Source organism: Phyllostomus discolor, chromosome 3 (assembly GCF_004126475.2).
Source record: "Phyllostomus discolor isolate MPI-MPIP mPhyDis1 chromosome 3, mPhyDis1.pri.v3, whole genome shotgun sequence".
In the NCBI taxonomy this organism is placed as follows: Eukaryota; Metazoa; Chordata; class Mammalia; order Chiroptera; family Phyllostomidae; genus Phyllostomus; species Phyllostomus discolor.
This window is the reverse complement of record NC_040905.2, coordinates 46,165,389-46,183,165: the sequence shown is the minus strand read 5'-3', so window position 1 is coordinate 46,183,165 and position 17,777 is coordinate 46,165,389. Positions and strand designations below refer to the sequence as shown.

The 17,777-nt window shown below is 35.6% G+C and overlaps 1 protein-coding gene across 3 annotated transcripts in view; it reads left to right on the top strand.

The window, feature by feature from the left end:
* CERT1 (ceramide transporter 1) overlaps positions 1-17,777 on the top strand; it is a 115,306-nt gene that overhangs the window by 16,864 nt on the left and 80,665 nt on the right. For all 3 annotated transcript variants that reach the window (XM_036020431.1, XM_036020430.1, XM_028508356.2), the window contains exon 3: positions 6,600-6,716. In XM_036020431.1, coding sequence (XP_035876324.1) covers positions 6,600-6,716 — 117 coding nt within the window. The remainder of the gene's footprint in view (positions 1-6,599; positions 6,717-17,777) is intronic.

Sequence of the window (17,777 nt, the reverse complement as noted above, 5' to 3'; positions counted from 1 at the left end):
ATTGCACACTTTTGTTTAATTAAAGCAACAAAGACTTAGGCTTTAAACTACCTCCTAACAACTCATGGTGTAGTGAGTTCAGGGAAGTTGGTATTGCTGTTGATCTTCTTCATTGGAGTGAGAGCTATGAAGTCTCATTGGTTCACTGAAGGAATGAGACCATGGCTGATAGAGAATGAGATACTCTCTTGGTCCCCAAGTTAGACTTTATATTATCCAACATTTATTTGTTTTATAATTACACTTCACCACTAGTGAAGGTTCATCACTTTAAAAAGATCACTTAATAAATTGACTGTAAGAAACCAAGAGAGTACAAAACCATAACCAGTTGACGCTCATCCAGTAATTAAGGCGCTGTCTAAACCAATCATGTCTTAAGGATGGGATACGGGGTCAGGTGGAAACTTACATGTAAACCCAGTTTTATAAAGTGAGTTTTCTCGTTGTGAAAGAATTCAGGGGGTTTCATTTAGCTTTTAAAAAATTAAGAAATATTTCTGGGTAAAGATGCATCTATTTTAATCTTCTTATCCATGAAAACAGTAGTAAAGTGGTTAAAAAAAAATTTAACCCAAAAGGGAGAACAGGTGAAGAGACAATAGAAGATATCATTTTAGAAGCTGGAAAAAGTATGGACAAGTACTAAGTTAGTAAACCTGAGAAGCTCAAATTCTAAGCAGTCAGTTTCAGAAGCTTAGAAGTAAATTTATGTAACAATCACATAATACTTGAGCGGTACAAGGTACCTCTTGACATAAGAATTTTGGGGTGGAAGTTGTTTAAAATAAGGAGGTTGCATTAAATATCAGTTTAAGAAGTAGTTGGATCCCTAGATTTTCCTTCCCCTAACTCTGGCAATTGGGTGATTGACCTACCCCTGACCTGGCAAAGATGGGAGATTTATTCTGTAGAGAAGATAAAACAGTGGTCTCTGGCCTAGTGAGTTGGGCAATAGGCACTAAAACACTTGAAAGCAAGGAATCATAATGAAGGAGGGAGATTAAGGGAAGTATGTGAACTGGATACCGAGACCTCACTTTACCCCATCCCATGCCAAGAGCTTTGATATTTGAACAGCAGGAGCATCAAGAGGAGAGATCAGAGGAGAAAGGAATTTTCAGTGAAAGAATACAAGAAAAATTCATAGAAATAAAGGACATGAGTTTTCACATTGAAAGGGCCAAGAAAGGTCCAGCATGATAGATGAAAAAATACCCATATTAAAGACACATCATTGTGGTGAGTTAGACAGCTGGAAAGACAGACGATTCTGAATGCTTCCAGAGGAAAAAACAATCACAACAAAGGATGAGGATTCAAAACAATTGTGGACTTCTAAAGAACAACACTGGAAGCTAAAACGCAATGAACGTGCCAGGCCTTCATTTTTCAGAAGAATTATTTTTGACACTGAATTCTGTATTTAGTCAGCCTACCAAGCAGGTTTTAAGGCACATAAAAGCATTTTAAAATACTAAGGTCTTAAAAAAATTATTCTTTGTGGTTTTCAAAATATCTTATTTTACAGATACATACTCATACCTACAGATGAAATGGTATGTTTTGAATCTGCTTCAAAATAATCTACTTGGGGCACTGGGCAGGTAGCTCAGTTGGTTCAAGTGTTGTCCTAATAGGCCAAGGTTGTGGGTTTGATCCCTGATCAAGGCACATTCAAGAAGCACCCAGTGAATAAAATAAGCAGAATAGCAAATCGATATTTCTCTCTTTCCCTCTCTCTCCCTAAAATCAATAAATAAAATATTTAAAAGATAATCCACTTGGGAGGGTGTGTGTTGTGGGGATTTATAGAGGAAACAAGAGTGACTGAGCTAATAGCTATCAAAGCTGGATAGTAGTACGTGGCATTTTCCTATTTTTTTATTTTTGCATATATTTGAAAATTCCCATAATAAAAAGTTAAAAAACACACATTTTACAAACCTTACTTCTGAAAAGTGTGCCCCTTCAAAACAAGGAAGTATTAAATAAGAGGATGGTTTAGCAGAAGATACTGTCCTCACATTGTGATCTCCAGGCCAAGTAGCATCAATATCAGCTGTGAACTTGTTAGAAATACAAATTCTTAGGCCCAAGCCCAGACATAATGAAGCATGAACTCTGGGTAATGAGGTCCAGCATCCTGTCTTAACAAACCTTCAAGTGATGTCAATGCATGCTAAAGTGAAGAACTATTATTCTAAAGCAAGAAAAATAGATATGCTCAAGTAAAGAGTGAATATTACTAGTGGTTTATTCCATCTCATTTTCTTAACTGCTTGCTCTCAAGACCTTGATAGTCGATCTGACATTTAAATGAATGGAGTCGTCATACATAAAGGCAGAGAAATTGCTATTCGATGTGCTATTGGTGCTAGCAGTCTGAATTGACAGTGGATGTAAAAGGTTCAGACTTTGGGAAACTCTTAAGTATAGTGATTGTCTCAGACATTGAGTAGTTACGGGGAGAACAGATGACCATCCCTATACCAACCTGGCTGCTTGTCTTAACTGGCACCTTGATATTCTGTGCTAACATCGCTCATTGAATTTTACATTCTTGAGAATAGACTGTCTTTCCCTTCCTCCACTATCAAAAGCCTGTCTTTCCTCTGGGCCCAGCTAGCCCACACCTTTTCAATGAATCACTCCTCATTTTTTTACCTATAAGTTTTGTGGGTTTTTTTTTTAATGTACTGAGTAACTATGGTAATCATTGTCTAGGTATTTTACTTGTTACTTCCTTTGTTGTCACGATAATCTTATAGCGAAGCTAAATATACTGTATTATACTGTATATTTAACCTTTTCATGTATGTTTTTGTCTTTTTTTGTCCCTTTCAGTCTTATTATAAAAGAAATAGTAATTGTCTCCTCCTGTTTTGAGGTAGAAGGATTTCCATTAGCACAGTGGTTCCCTAAGTTATGGGGTGTGAAAAATGAGGAGTCAGATGATTTCAAGTCTAAGCAATTGGTAGTTACCTTTTACAAAATTCTGGAATCCTGCAAGAGGAGAAGTTTAGGGAACAAGGCAAATCAGGTGATCAGTTTCAGATATATTGAGATGCATCTTAGGCTTTCAAGAGAAAATAATAGAGGAGGCTGATTTCACTCATGTGGAATTTAACGAACAAACTGAACTAACAAGCAAAACAGACAGGCTCATAGAAAGAGAATAAATGACAGTAATGGGGGTGGTAAAGGATGGAGGGATTGAGCAAAAAGGAAAAAGGACTACTGGACATGGACAACAGTGTAGTGATTGCTGGGGGGAGAGGGGTATAAAGGGACTAAATGGTAATGGGAAAAATATTAAAAAATATTTTAATCCAAAAGAGAAAGAAAGAAAATAATAGAGGAAGCAACTGAGTAAAAGTCTGGAGGCCAGGAAAGAGGGCTTTTTGATTTTGTAGCTATTTATGTTGCCCACCCCACCCAATCTTTTCTATAATGATTGGTAAAATGGTGATTTTTCTACTCTGCAAACTCCTTCTACATTTATCAGCATTCTACTGTAAAAAATACAACAACAACAAAAAGGCCCTTTTGTCCAATTTATTATCAGAATGGACTCATTATTCTTGATTTATTCAGTGGATTATAATCTATTTCTGTACTTACATATTTTGATGATAAAATTGTTGTATGTTTGGCTAATAGAAATATCTTCAAGCTCATTCCCTGTTCCTTTTGACATGCCTCTGTGGAGCGCCCCCCCCCATAGCACTTCATTACCTTTAGGCTCAAGATTTTCCAGGTTCATCATACACATTACCTGCCCCAGTTCCGGAGGAGCCTTCGTTGCTTTGGGTAGGGATGTGGTATTAGAATGGGGTGGAAGTCTTAATAGTCAGTACAGACTTTGCCTCAATCTTCTTACTTTAAATGTCGTACCCTTTTCTTCAGTTTTTCTTGATAGCCCTTAGTTTAGGGGTTCCTTAAATTCAAAACACCTAAATAGAAAACCTCTAGTCTTCTGCTAGAGGGATAATTTGACTGTCTTTCGAGATGGTATCTAGGCAGACTAAATGTTTCTTACTTCTAATCAATTCTTCTGTTGGTAGCTTCAGAGGAACCTGGAACTTCAGATTATTGGTTCTCATTCTTTTATTCTCTCTATGGCTCTTTGACACAAATAAACTCTCTACTTAGCCTGTCTTCTCCCCACTGTACACTTAGGTTTCCCTAGTAGCCTGTGACATACCAGTTTGCTCATCTCCTTTCCGTCTTCTAAAATTTGATCATAATCTTTTTTGCTGTCCTCATTTATTTCGTTATGCCTTTTCTTATTATTTAAATGAGATTTGATGAATGAATGGAGGTGAACATATTTAGTCTACCATTTTTAACTACAAGTTCTACATATTTTCAAAATAAACTTTGTCTTTTAACAGAAGTATTACATATGATTTATAGAAAAATTTATAGGTAAGCAAATTAAGACAGTGAGCTCTAATCATACAATTTTAAAGTACTTACTGTCAGTCTTTCATACACTGTATTAAAATTGCTGTATACTATTCCATGGAGTAAGTATTCTCTTCAGCTTTTGTTTTTTTTTGTTTAGACTGTTATCTTATTATCTTATTAGACTGTTACTGCTATCAAAATGAATACATGTGAGATATGTACCATTATGATCAGGGCATGGGGGTAAACAATAAAGCAATCAGAAAACTCAGAAGTTTTTAGAAATAACCTGAAGAATTTTAAAGACTATGTTAGGAGAGATTTTGGTAGTTACCACAGTTCAGGTTGAGTGGGATGCAGTTTTAAGGAAGTACAACTGAGTAGAAACCTTAACTAATTGTATCATGTTTTTTCTAAAGAACTACTGCTGTGTCATATATAGACTTTAAGCCTGCCCTGTTTTCATCCCATTTGCACCTACTGTATATTAATGAATTAATGGTGAGACACAGCAGAATGGATGAACCTCAGTGTTATACTGAGTAAAAGCAGTGAAGCACAAAGGAATACATATTGATTCCATTTACATAAATTTATAAAAGTTGCAGACAGTATAGTGCAAGAAAGCAGATTTGAGGGCTACTTAGAACAGTAGACTGATCAGTTAAATTATTTACTTGGTTCTTCAGAAAGTGTATATGCTTTGCTTTCTCCAAGAAGTTTTTCTCAATAACTGGACTCCATTCGTAAGATTTCTGAATATTTGGCACTCAGTTAAATTTACAGTAGTTATTGTGTTTGTGAGTATTAAATGTCTTTTATACATTTCTGTTTTCATAATTATTGAACAGGGTATGCATTGTCTCGTTTTTTCCTTTTGTATTGTTTTAACATACTCTACCTCCTACCCATAGTCCTAATCATGATGCCCAGCACATAGTGATTCAGAAAATGTTTTTGTATACTTTAGCCAGTCAGACCATGATTTGTTGTCTTAATCTTAAAGATCTTATTTATTTATTTTTAGAGGGAGGGAAGGGAGGGAGAAAGAGAGGGAGAGAAAGGAAACATCAGTCAGTCAGTTGCCTCTCTTAGTCGCCTTGATCCGGGACAAAACCTGCAATCCAGTCATGTATCCCAACTGGAAATCAAACCAGCAACCTTTTGCCTGGCAGGACGACACCCAGCCAACTGAACCACACCCATCAGGGCTGTTATGTTAATTTTAAAAGAAATTGTTTCATAGGCTAAAGAACATTGTGGAGTTATATTATTTTTGCTAAATAAACTGATAAAGAGATGAAAGATGATGCTGTTAAATGGGGAGAGAATAAATAATAAACTCTGGAAGTACAGTGTGTAGCTTCTCTTCAGCAAATAAGTCTCGTTACATCGAGGACTTGCTGTACTCTCTATCTGATGGATGAAGACATGGTATGTGATGTGATCCTGTCATATTTTAATTCATTTATTGGGCACAAAACAAGGATATATAATTTTAATTTTATGTATTCTTATGAAGACTGTAAAACACTGAACTAAACAATTGACATTTTTATTACATTTTTACATTTTGATACAGGCAGTTTCCTCAAACTATCCTACATAGGTCTGATGTAATGTTCATTTTATCTCTGCTTTTTATTGAAAACTCTTCTGGCTGTTACTTTCAAAGACATATAAAAGCCTAGAAGTTAATTTGAGATACTTGAGAGGAAATGCTAACATCATTTTGTGATAAAATATAACAATATCTTGTTTATAAAAGTTAATAAAATCAAAGTCTTCGTTATGAGAATTTACCTTATTGGAGGCAGGAAAAAAGTAGTAAACGTCTTTCCTAAAACTTATTTTGGACCTCTTTTTAAAAAAACTGTGCTTTGAGTAGTGTTTCCACCAGTTAAGCTGACTAAAAGCATTTGATGAAAAATATTCTCTCTTTTTTTGAAATATGTTTGTAGTTTATGTCAGCTCATTTGTAGGAATGATGAATAAAATTAAATGTTTGGTAACTATGCCCTTTCTGTGCTCTTTATCTGAGACATCTTCACAAAAGTTATTTGAGTAGAAAAAATAAGAGTGTCCCACCAGCCAGATGGGTATGTTCATGTTTTTACTATAGAGTATGATACTTCTAAGAATATAATTAGTTTTGCTTTTCATTTTCTACTTTTTTTCCCCCGTAGCCTCATGATTTTGATGAGTGTCGATTTGATATTAGTGTGAATGACAGCGTTTGGTATCTTCGTGCTCAGGATCCAGATCACAGACAACAGTGGGTAGATGCCATCGAACAGCACAAGGTAGGGGTCTCCAATGTTTACTTTCCATCCCCTGATATACCATGTGTTACTGAAAAGTTATACATTGTTTGGGTGGTAAAGATTAAAGCAGTACAGAAGTAAGTTTTTGCAATAATTTTTTTTAAATATGTTTCCCAGATCTTTTTTTTTTTTAAGATTTTATTTATTTTTAGAGAGGGAAGGGAGGGGGATAGAGAGAGAGAAACATCAATGTGCGGTTGCTGGGGGTCATGACCTGAAACCCAGGCATGTGCCCTGACTGGGAATCGAACCTGTGACACTTTGGTTTGCAGCCCGCACTCAGTCCGCTGAGCTACACCAGCCAGGGCTTAAAATAATTTTATTTGTGACACTTGAGCTGCACTAACGGAATTAGCTGTGATGAATATTTTTAATTGTTAACTAAAACAAAATATGCCCTTTTTAGTAAAACAAAACTTGATTTTCATATTTAGGATTTGCTTCATAATAAAAGTCATTTAATCCTAATATTTACAAGCTTCACTGTTAATTTTGTAGTCATCTATAACCATTTGGGTAAAGTCTTAGTGTAAACATTCGCAAATCATTTTTTTGTAAGTATGAAGCTATTTAATAATAAGCCTTTAGAAAGTCTTTCTTATATAAATATATAAGCCACATTCTTGTAATTTAAAGCTAGTCTTTGACTTCTGTAAGTGGGAAGTAGACCAAAGAAATATATTAATAAATCTGCATGATTAGGTAACTCATTATGTCATGGTAAAACAAGGAATAGGGAAAGTTATAAATTTACTGTGCCATTCCTGAGTATGATTTCAAGAGAACTTTGCTCTTGTTCACAAACTTGTCTGTACTTGTTCATTTGGGTTTCAGAGCTGTAGTTGAGACACCTGTTTTGGTTGACAGGCACAAAACATGTACACACACAAAACAAGAAAAACCAGTCTGGCCTGGGGTACCTCAGGCACGTTCTTTTTTGATATTGATCATGTGTTAGGTTTTTGTTTAATTAATTTATTTTTAAGTATATTTTATTGATTATGCTGTTACAGTTGTCCCAATTTTTTCCCTTTGGCCCCCTCTGTCCAGTACCCACCTTGATCATGTGTTAGTTTTTATTGTCTCATTATTGACTGAATTTTTCCTAGCATAAAGACAACTGACTGTGATGCTCATCCTTTTCTCCTTGTTTTAGCTTTAGTATTATATTGGTTTTAAAACTTTTGTGACTCTTAATTATCTTGATATTACTAGCTTTAGAAAAGCATCTAACTATGGAAAAATGGGAAACAGTTTTCTGTTATTTCAGAGAGAATTATTTAAGCTAGAATTCCAGAATCTTACTGTTTTGGAGCCGGGCCTACCTGGAATTCGACACTGCAGCCTACCATAAATTGTTGTGATAACTTCTCTCTTAGTGCATGTAATCCCATGGCATATATAATCCCATGTTTTTTCTGTTTAGGCATATTTTGTTTTGCTTGTTTTTCTTAGTAAAGCTGAACCAGAATTCTTTGCATAATCCCATTTTGTATTTCCTTTTCAAGTGAAGAAGTATACATGAATCATATATTGTTTTCATATTACTGATTTTTTTGTGTCTTTGAACAATAGAATCTTTGGTTCTCTTTCAGAGCACTGTGAATTAAGCTGAGATAACAGATTTTTGGTCAATTTAAGTTCTTAGGAAAAAGGTTCAACAGCAGGGTTCCAGACACATTATAAACTTTCCCTTTCTGATTTCCAAAGATAGTTTATTCATAGCCATGGAAGGAAGAATCATTGTTAATGGTTATTCTTATTAATACTTAATTACTCAATTTTAATGTAAAATACATGATATGTGCCAACTAAGTAACATATCAGTGAAAATTTAAATTGCATGTGAATTCTAAAAATAAACTGAGTTGTTAAACTAATATCTAAGAGGGAGAATATTCAAATGCTATCACCAAACATAATTAGCAAAGTTTTCTTTTTTTTTCCACAGACCAGAAATAAAGAGGTAGTGGGAGATGTTTTCTAATTCATTCTTCAATATCAGTAAAGAATGTTGAATGTAGAAATTAATTTTTTAATTTTACTATTTAAGCATGCATTGGTATATTGCTCTTCAAAATTTATATCAAATATTATGGCATTGTGGTAATGTTGATGATGATAATGATAACTAGATAATGACAGTGATTGGAGTTCTACTATTTATTGAGGATCACCAAGTATTAATTATTTTATTTGTACTTCATGTGCTTTATCTTCTCCCTACTATCCTGAGAGGTGAGAGAAGTATTGTTTTACAGAAGAGAGAGCTGAGGTTTAGATTAAAATTAAGTAACTTGCCTGAGACTGTACTACCTTTTAGTTCATGGATTCTTAGGATTCAGATTTATGTTGATTCTGCTTTCTATCATTTACTGTTGGTAGACTGAATGTTTGAAAATAATTTCCATAAGCTCACTTCTTGTAGGTTAAAGTATATCATCTGAGTTTTACTACCATATATGCACACAAGACAAATATGAATTCATCTTCCTGCCCATAGAATGTCAAAAAGAGCATTTTATTGTATTAATTAGTGTTCGAATACTGGATTCTGGGGTCTGACAAATCAGGGATTGAATCCTGGCACTCTTACTAAGTAGCTATGTGACACTGGTAAGTTGAGGAAGGAAAAATGACAGTCAATATGCAGGATGTGCCTCAACACCCCCCCACCACCAGCAAAAACAAATAAGCAAAATAATGTAGTCATGATAAACCAGGAGTGTTGTACTTTAAAGTTGACCTGGGTTTCCATCATGCCGACTCATTCAATTAATAGTTACTTCCTCATTGTACCACCTGTTCTTATGATGGTTAGACAGGACACTTGGAATAGTGGACCTGTCTTTCTCTTCTGATATCATAAGATGAACCTTCATTGCCTTTTTGTTGTTGTTGCTATTGGGCCTTTGTTAGGGCTTCCCTGACTGGTTTAAGTAATTTTCAATTTTCAGTATTAGGAAGAAATTTGAGATTTCTGTTCTTTTCTTTCCCAGGTTTTTATACTCATTATAATAACTTCTATATAGTAGTACACCTCTCTCTCCCCACCCCTCCTATCTCTCCCTCCCTCCCTTCCTCCATCTCCATTTCTCTCTGTCCCCCTCCCTCCCTCTCTCACACACACACCATACCACCCCACCCCACCCCTGCAGTTCTATCTTACAGGACCTCTTGAACAATAATAATGCGGTGATGATGATGATAGCCACCATTTTTGAGAATTAATGTATGCCAGATGTGGTAATAAACACTTTATATACATTATCTCACTTTACTCTCACAGCCCTGTGAGTTTAACAGTATTATCCTATTTTTACAGAATTGGAAATGGAGACATAGAGAGGTTAAGTAACTTGTCCAAGGTCAAATGGCTAATTAATGTAAGAGCCAGCATTCAGACCTAGGTCTGTCTGACCTGCGAACCAGAGCTTTTGGCCAGCAAGCACTTCTGCCATCCGTTAAGGATGTATTTATTTGACATATATTTTGTTGACTTAAATCTTGGGCTTTTTGAATTACAATATTCTCATATTAATATACATTCTTCATATCTCTAGTTTTTTTTTTACACCATAAGCTCATAAAGGCTCAGATATACAACTTCTTTGTAGTAATCAGCAAAGCTTTGGGCACATAAGAGTTCCAGTTGGAATAATTTAGAGTATTGTAAAACAGATTTTTATGGAGGAAATACGTGATTTTTGAAGTTTTTTCTTTTAATCTTTAGAGTTAGTGTTAGAATGTCTACTGACAAAAATACAGTATAAAGGTCTATATTTTCTGTTTAGCTCTGGTGATTTGCACTCCTTCGTATTTATTCCAGGATGACTTGCTCACTACAAGAAAAGTTTTAAAATGGTAATTCTATGATACAAAATTTTTCAGTATATTAAAAATTGCATAAATCATTGTGACATTAGACAGTGGTCCCTGTGGAAGATATTCCTGAGGTCATTGTTAAATTTGAAGGATCTATTTCAATTTAAAATACAGAAAGGGACATACACATGCCAGACCAGTAATTCTCTTTTGAAATAGCTCGCTGGCTTTATTGTGTGGGGTTCATTCATATTTTGCATTTCTACTAGGATTTAAGACAGCACTAAATACCCCTGGCTGGCATAGCTCAGTGGATTGAGTGCAGGTTGCAAACCAAAGTGTCGCAGGTTCGATTCCCAATCAGGGCACATGCCTGGGTTGCAGGCCACAGCCCCCAGCAACTGCACATTGATGTTTCCCTCTCTCTTTCTCTCTCTCTCTCTCCCTCCCTCCCTCCCTCCCTCCCTCCCCTCTCTAAAAAATAAATAAAAATAAATAAAATCTTTAAAAAAAGACAGCACTAAATAAATGATTTTTAAAGATGTGGTTTTATTTTCATTAATAAATATTTTGGCCATCTCTGTTGCCTTGAGATGAAATGAGATGGTGCTTGTGAAAATTATCTAAAAACTAAAAACTGTATGAAACTTAAGTTTTGGGTTTTGACAGTTTGTGATAATCACGATATTCCTTTATGCCCATAAGGGAGCAGCCTTATTAGACCCTGATATTTTGCTGGTCATTGGGCCACACAGACTTTCCCCACATTTTGGAAATTACCCAAGACTTAAGGAGTCAGAGGAAAACGCACAATTGGGGAGAAAGAATTGAAATGGTAATTTTTACAGATACTAATTTTCTATAGTAGGAATCTTTGGGCAGTTGTTTTGTAATTTAGTGTTTATAGATTTGTACTTACCCTTTTAGAAGGCTCACTAATTTATATGTGAAGCTCCATTGACTACTTTCAGAAGAAAGCTTTATTCTCAAAATGAGAAGCTTAAGGATTTCTATGTGAGGAAATAATATTGAAAACAATTTTTGAAACAAATTTAATACATTTTACTTGAAATGGATGTGCGAAAAAAGTTTCTTACCAAAAGATTGTCATGGTGGAGCCATCTAAATGTACCCAATACTCATTTTAAAGATCTTTTAAAAATTGTGTTGCTGTTTGCCATAATGGAAATTTTCCCCATGCTACCTCAGGGTCAGTTTGATTTTGGTGCTTTTCCTCTAATTTTAGGAACAGTTTCTGCTTATTTAACACCTTAATTTCTTTTGTATTAAATTTGATGTACCCTTATTAGAAAGCTATTTTAAAAGAACTAAATGGCAAAATATACTTGTTACTACTTAATATTTTAAATATCAAATCATATAAAACTATTATGTTTGCCATTTTTAATTTCATATTTATTATATATTTTTTCCATTACTATTTCATCCCCTTATACCCTCCACTGCCGAGCAGTCACCACACTGTTGTCCATGAGTCCTTTTTCCTTTTTGCTCCAGCGCTCCACCCACTAACCTCCCCGCCCTCCCCAACTAGCTGTCATCTACTGTCCTTCTATGAGTCTGTCTGTTTTGCTTGTTAGTTCACTAGATTCCACGTATGAGTAAAGTCAGATGGTATTTGTCTTTCTCTAACAGGCTTATTTTACTTAGCATAATGTCATCTGCTTTCCATCTATGAGTCTGTCTCTGTATTGCTTGTTTGTTCATTAGATTCCACATCCGAGTGAAATCATATGGCATATGTCTTTCTCTGACCAGCTTATTTCACTTAGCATAATGTTCTCCAGGTCCAAAAGGTAAAATTTTCTTTTTTTAGAACTGAGTAGAATTCCACTGTGTAATTGTCCCATGTTTTCTCCACTCATCTACTGATGGAGCCTTGGGTTCTTCACATACCTTGGCAATCATGAATAACGCTATGGTGACCATAGGGGTGCTTATGTTCTTTTAAATTAGTGTTTCGGGTTCCTTCAGATATATTCCCAGAAGTGGGATCACTGAGTCAAAGAGCAGATCCATTTTCAATTTTTTGAGGTGTCCCCATACTGTGTTCCACAGTGGCATCACCAGTCTGCTTTCCCACCAACAGTGCGCAGGAGTTCCCCTTTCTCCACATCCTCACCAGCACTTGTTGTTTGTTGATTTATTGATGATTGCCTTCTGACAGGTGTGAGATGATATCATCATTTCACAGGTGTGAAATGTGGTTTTCATTTGCATTTCTCTGATGATTAGTGATGTTGAGCATCTTTTCATATGCCTATTGGACATCTGTATGTCCTCTTAGGAGAAGTGTCTATTCAAGTTCTTTGCCCATCTGTTAATTGGGATGTTTGTGGTTTTGAGTTTTGTAAGTACTTTATAAATTTTGGATATTAACACCTTATCAAATGTATTGGCAAATATGCCCTTCCATTCTGTGGGTTGTCTTTTTATTTCATTGATTTCCTTTTCTGTGCAATAACTTTCTGGTTTGATATAATCCCATTTATTTGCTTCTTTTGTTTCCCTTGCCTGGGGAGACATTTCTGATTTTAAAAATTGCTACGAGCAATGTCTGAGATTTTGCTGCCTGTGTTTTCTTCTAGGATTTTTATGGTTTTGGGTCTAACCTTTAAGTCTTTCATCCATTTTGAATTTATTCTTATATGTTATGAAGAAGGTGGTCTAGTTTGTTTGTTTGTTTCTTTCTTTCTCTCTCTTTCCTTCATGTATCTGTCCAGTTTCTCAACACTGTTTATTGAATAAACTACCTTTAACCCATTGTATGTGCTTGCTTCCTCTATCAAATATTGACTATAAGGTGTGGGTTTATTTCTGCATTCTCTATTCTGTTCCATTGATCTGTGTGTCTGTGTTTATGCCATTGCCAGGCTGTTTTGATTACTATGGCCTTGTATAATTTGATATTAGGTATCGTGGTTCCTCCAACTTTGTTCTTTCTCAGGATCACCCTTGCCATGTGGGGCCTTTTGTGGTTCCATATAAATTTTTGAAATATTTTGGTCTAGTTCTGTGAAATACATCATTGGAAACTTGATAGGAATTGCATTGAATCTATAGATTGCCTTGGTAGTATGGACATTTTAATGATGTTAATTCTTCCTACCCATGAACATGATATGTACTTCCATTTATTTGTATCTTCTGTTTCTTTCTTTGGAATCTTATAATTTTCTGTATGTAGGTCTTTTACATCCTTGGTTAGGTGTTACTTAACCAAAGTATTACCTTTCTTCAGTATCTTAAAACTCTCCAAATATAGGTCTTTTACATCCTTGGTTAGGTTATTCTTGGGTGTTTTATTATTTTTGATGCAATTGTGAATAGGATTGTCTTCTTAATATCCCTTTCTGTTACTTCGTTAGTGCCATATAAGAATACAGCTTATTTCTGGATGTTAATTTTGTATCCTGCTACTTTGCTGAATTCATTTGTCAGTTCTGCTAGTTTCTTGGTGTCTTCTTTGAGGTTCTCTATGTACAGTATCATGTCATCTGCAAATAGATTTACTTCTTCCTTTCCAACTTAGATACCTTTTATTTCTTTGCTTGTCCGATTGCTGTGCCTAGGACTTTCCAGTACTATGTTGAATAAGAGAGGTAAAAGCAGACATCCCTGTCTTGTTCCCAATGTAAGGGGAATGCTTGTAGTTTGTTACTGTTGAGTATGATGTTGGCAGTGGGTTTGTCATATATGGCCTTTATTATGTTTAGGTATGTTCCCTCTATTCCCACCTTGCTGACAGTTTTGATCATAAATGGGTGTTAGATATTATCAAAAGCTTTTTCTGAATCTGTTGATATAATGTGGTTTTTATCCTTCATTTTGTTTATGTGTTGAATCACATTTATTGATTGGCAAATGTATCAACCTTGCATTCCTGCAATAAATCCCACTTGATCATAGTGTATGATTTTTTGGATGCAGTGCTGTATTGAGTTTGCTGATATTTTGTTGAGGATTTTAGCATCTAAGTTCATCAGGGATATTGGCCTATAATTTTCTTCCTTTGTAGTGTCCTTATCTGGCTTTGGAATTAGGGTAATGATGGCCTCATGAAATGAGTTCAGAAGCCCTCCCTCCTCTTGAGTTTTATGAAATAGTTTGAGGAGGATAGGTGTTAGTTCTTCCTGGAATGTTTGGTAAAATTCACCTGTGAAGCCATCTGGTCCAGGGCTGTTGTTTGCTGGGAGTTTTTTTATTATTGCTAAGTGTAACCTTGTCTGTTCAGATGCTCTAATTCTTCCTGATTTAGTTTTGGAAGCTTGTGGGTTTCTAGGAATTTATCGATTTCATCAAGGTTGTCCAGCTTTTTGACATATAACTGGTCATACTATTTTTAGTTGTTATTTCTCCCTTTTCATTTCTGACTTTATTTGTTTGGGTCCTTTCTCTTTTTTTTTTTGATGAGTCTGGTTTAAAGTTTGTCAATCTTGTTTATCTTTTCAAAGAACCAGCTCTTGGAGTCATTGATCTTTTGTATTGTTTATGTTTTGACTTTTTTGGTTTATTTTTCTGCTCTGTTCTTTATTTCCTTCCTTATACTTAATTTTGGCTTTGTTTGTTGTTCTTTTTCAAGTTCCTTGAAGTGTGAAGTTAGAATGTTTACTTGGGCTTTTTCTTGTTTGTTTGTTTTTTTGTTTGTTTGTTTTGTTTTTGAGATAGGCCTGTTACACCATGAATTTCCCACTTAGGTTTGCTTTTCCAGTGTCCCACAGATTTTTGATTGTTGTTTCCTCATTTTCATTCATTTCAAGGTATCTTTTGATTTCTTCCTTGATCTCATTGTTGACCCATTCATAGTTTAATGACATGTTATTTAGCTTCCATGTCTTTGCATGTTTTTCAGAGTACTTGTGATTGATTGCTAGTTTCATAGCATTGTGTTCAGAGAAGATGCTTGATATGATTTGTATTCTTAAATTTATGGAGACTTGTTTTGTGCCCTAGCACGTGGTCTATCCTAGAAAATGTTCCTTGTTCACTTGAAAAGTATGTATATTCTGCTGTTTTGGGGTGAAATGCTCTGGAGATATCAGTGAAGTCCATTTGATCCAGTGTGTGTTTTAAGACTGCTGTCTCTATGTTTTTCTGGCTGGAAGATGTATCCATTGAAGTCAGTGGAGTGTCAAAATCCCTGACTATGACTGTATTTCTGTCCCTTTTTGTCAGTCAAGATTTGCTGCACATATTTAGGTGCTCCTATGTTGGGAGTGTAAATGTTTCCTAGGGTTAAATTCTCTTGTTGGATTGTTCCCTTTATCATTTTGTAATGTCCTTCTTTGTCTCTTACTATAGCCTATATTGTTGGTTGTAAGTACTGCTACCCCGGCTTTGTTTTTTTGTCCTTTTGCATGAACTATCTTTTTCCAACCCTTTACTTTTTGTCTGTATGTATCATTCCATCTGAGATGAATCTCTTGGAGGCAGCATGCATTATGGGTCTTGTGTCCTTAACCATTCACCTACCCTGTGTTTTTTGGTTGGAGCATTGAAGCCATTTATATTTAAGGTGATTATTGATATGAATGTAGTGCCATTTTATTGGTTTATTGTTTTCCTCTTTTTCTTTCTTTCTTTTCTACTCTTTAAAGCAAGCCCTTCAACATTTGCTGCAGTACTTGTTCGGTGTTAGCAGACTCCTTTAGCTTTTTCTTGTATGGGAAAGCTCCTTATTTCTCCTTTGATTTCTAGCGGTAGCCTTGCTGGGTAAAGTAGCCTTGGTTGTAGGACCTTGCTTTTTATAACCTTGAATATTTTATGCCACTCCCTTTTGACCTGAAGTGTTTCTGTTGAGAAATCAGATGATAGTCTAATTGGTGCTCCCTTGTATGACACTACCTGCTTTTCTCTTGCAGATTTTAGGGTTCTCTCCCTGCCTTTAAGCCTTGTCATTTTAGATGAGATCGGGCGCAATCAGGGTGGTATGGCCGTAGAAAGCCTTCTCGTTTTAATTATGATGTGTCTTACTGTAGGTCTCTTTGGGTCCAACTTGTTTAGGACTCTCTGAGCTTCCTGGGCTTGTGTGACTTTTTCCTTCACCAGATTAGGGAAGTTTTCAGTCATTATTTCTTCAAATAGGTTCTCGATCCCTCACTTGCTCTCTTTTCCTGGTATTCCCATGATACAGATATTGTGATACTTCGTGGTGTCTAAAATGTTTCTTAAGCTCTCCTCATAATTTGTAATTCATTTTTTTCTTTTTACTGCTCTGTCTGGGTTTTTTTCTATCTTGTCTTCCAAAACACTGATTTGATATTCTGTTTCATCTAACCTACTGTTTATTCCTTCCAGTGTATTATTTATTTTAGACAGTGCATTATTTATTTCTGACTAGTCCCTTTTTTATGGTTTCGATGTCTTTTTTCATGCTGTTGAGTATCTTATAATCATTAAACTTACTATCTGACAAATTGCTTGCCTCCATTTCATCTAGTTCTTCTGGAGAATTCTCTTTTCATCTAGGATCTGTTTCTTTGTCTTCTCATTGTCATTGCTGCTTTGCATTTTCTGCCGTAGCTGCTACAGTAATCAACCCCAAAACCAACCAGTTTGTTAATCTAATCAAGCTGTAATTAGCAGCTGGGCTTAAGTACCACAGGCTGGGGCAGAGTACTGTATTTTGCTGTGTATACTGAGCACGTTTTTGCCCAAATTTTTTAGGGAAAAATAAAGATGTGCATTATACATGGGTACAATAATTACATACCCTGGGTATAATAATCCCATAAATATTGTGTACAAAAACATGGGTATACATTATACACAGTAAAATACAGTAATTCCTGTGGCAGGGCTCTTGCTTCTCCTTAGGCTGATGCCACTTGGAGAGGAGTGCTCTGTCTGAGAAAGATGGCTCCTGCAGTATAGAGAGTGACTCAGCACAGGGATCCTGCGAGCTGTTCCTTCAGTTCTCTCCCCCAAGCCACCAGCACCATACTCTCCTCAAGTGTCTTTAGTTCACTCTGCCCTTCCTCTGCCGGAACTCTGGGTAAGTAGCAGCAAATGCAATTTTGTGCATTGGCCCTTTAAGAGAGACTCTGCATCTCCAGCTATTTCTCCCTGGCCAACAGAAACCTTGCTGCTTGCTTGCTTGCTTGCTTGCTTTTTTTTTTTTTTTTTTTTTTTTTTTTTTTGGATTTTATTTCTAGAGAGAGAGAGAAAGAGAGGGAGAGAAACATCTGTGTGTGA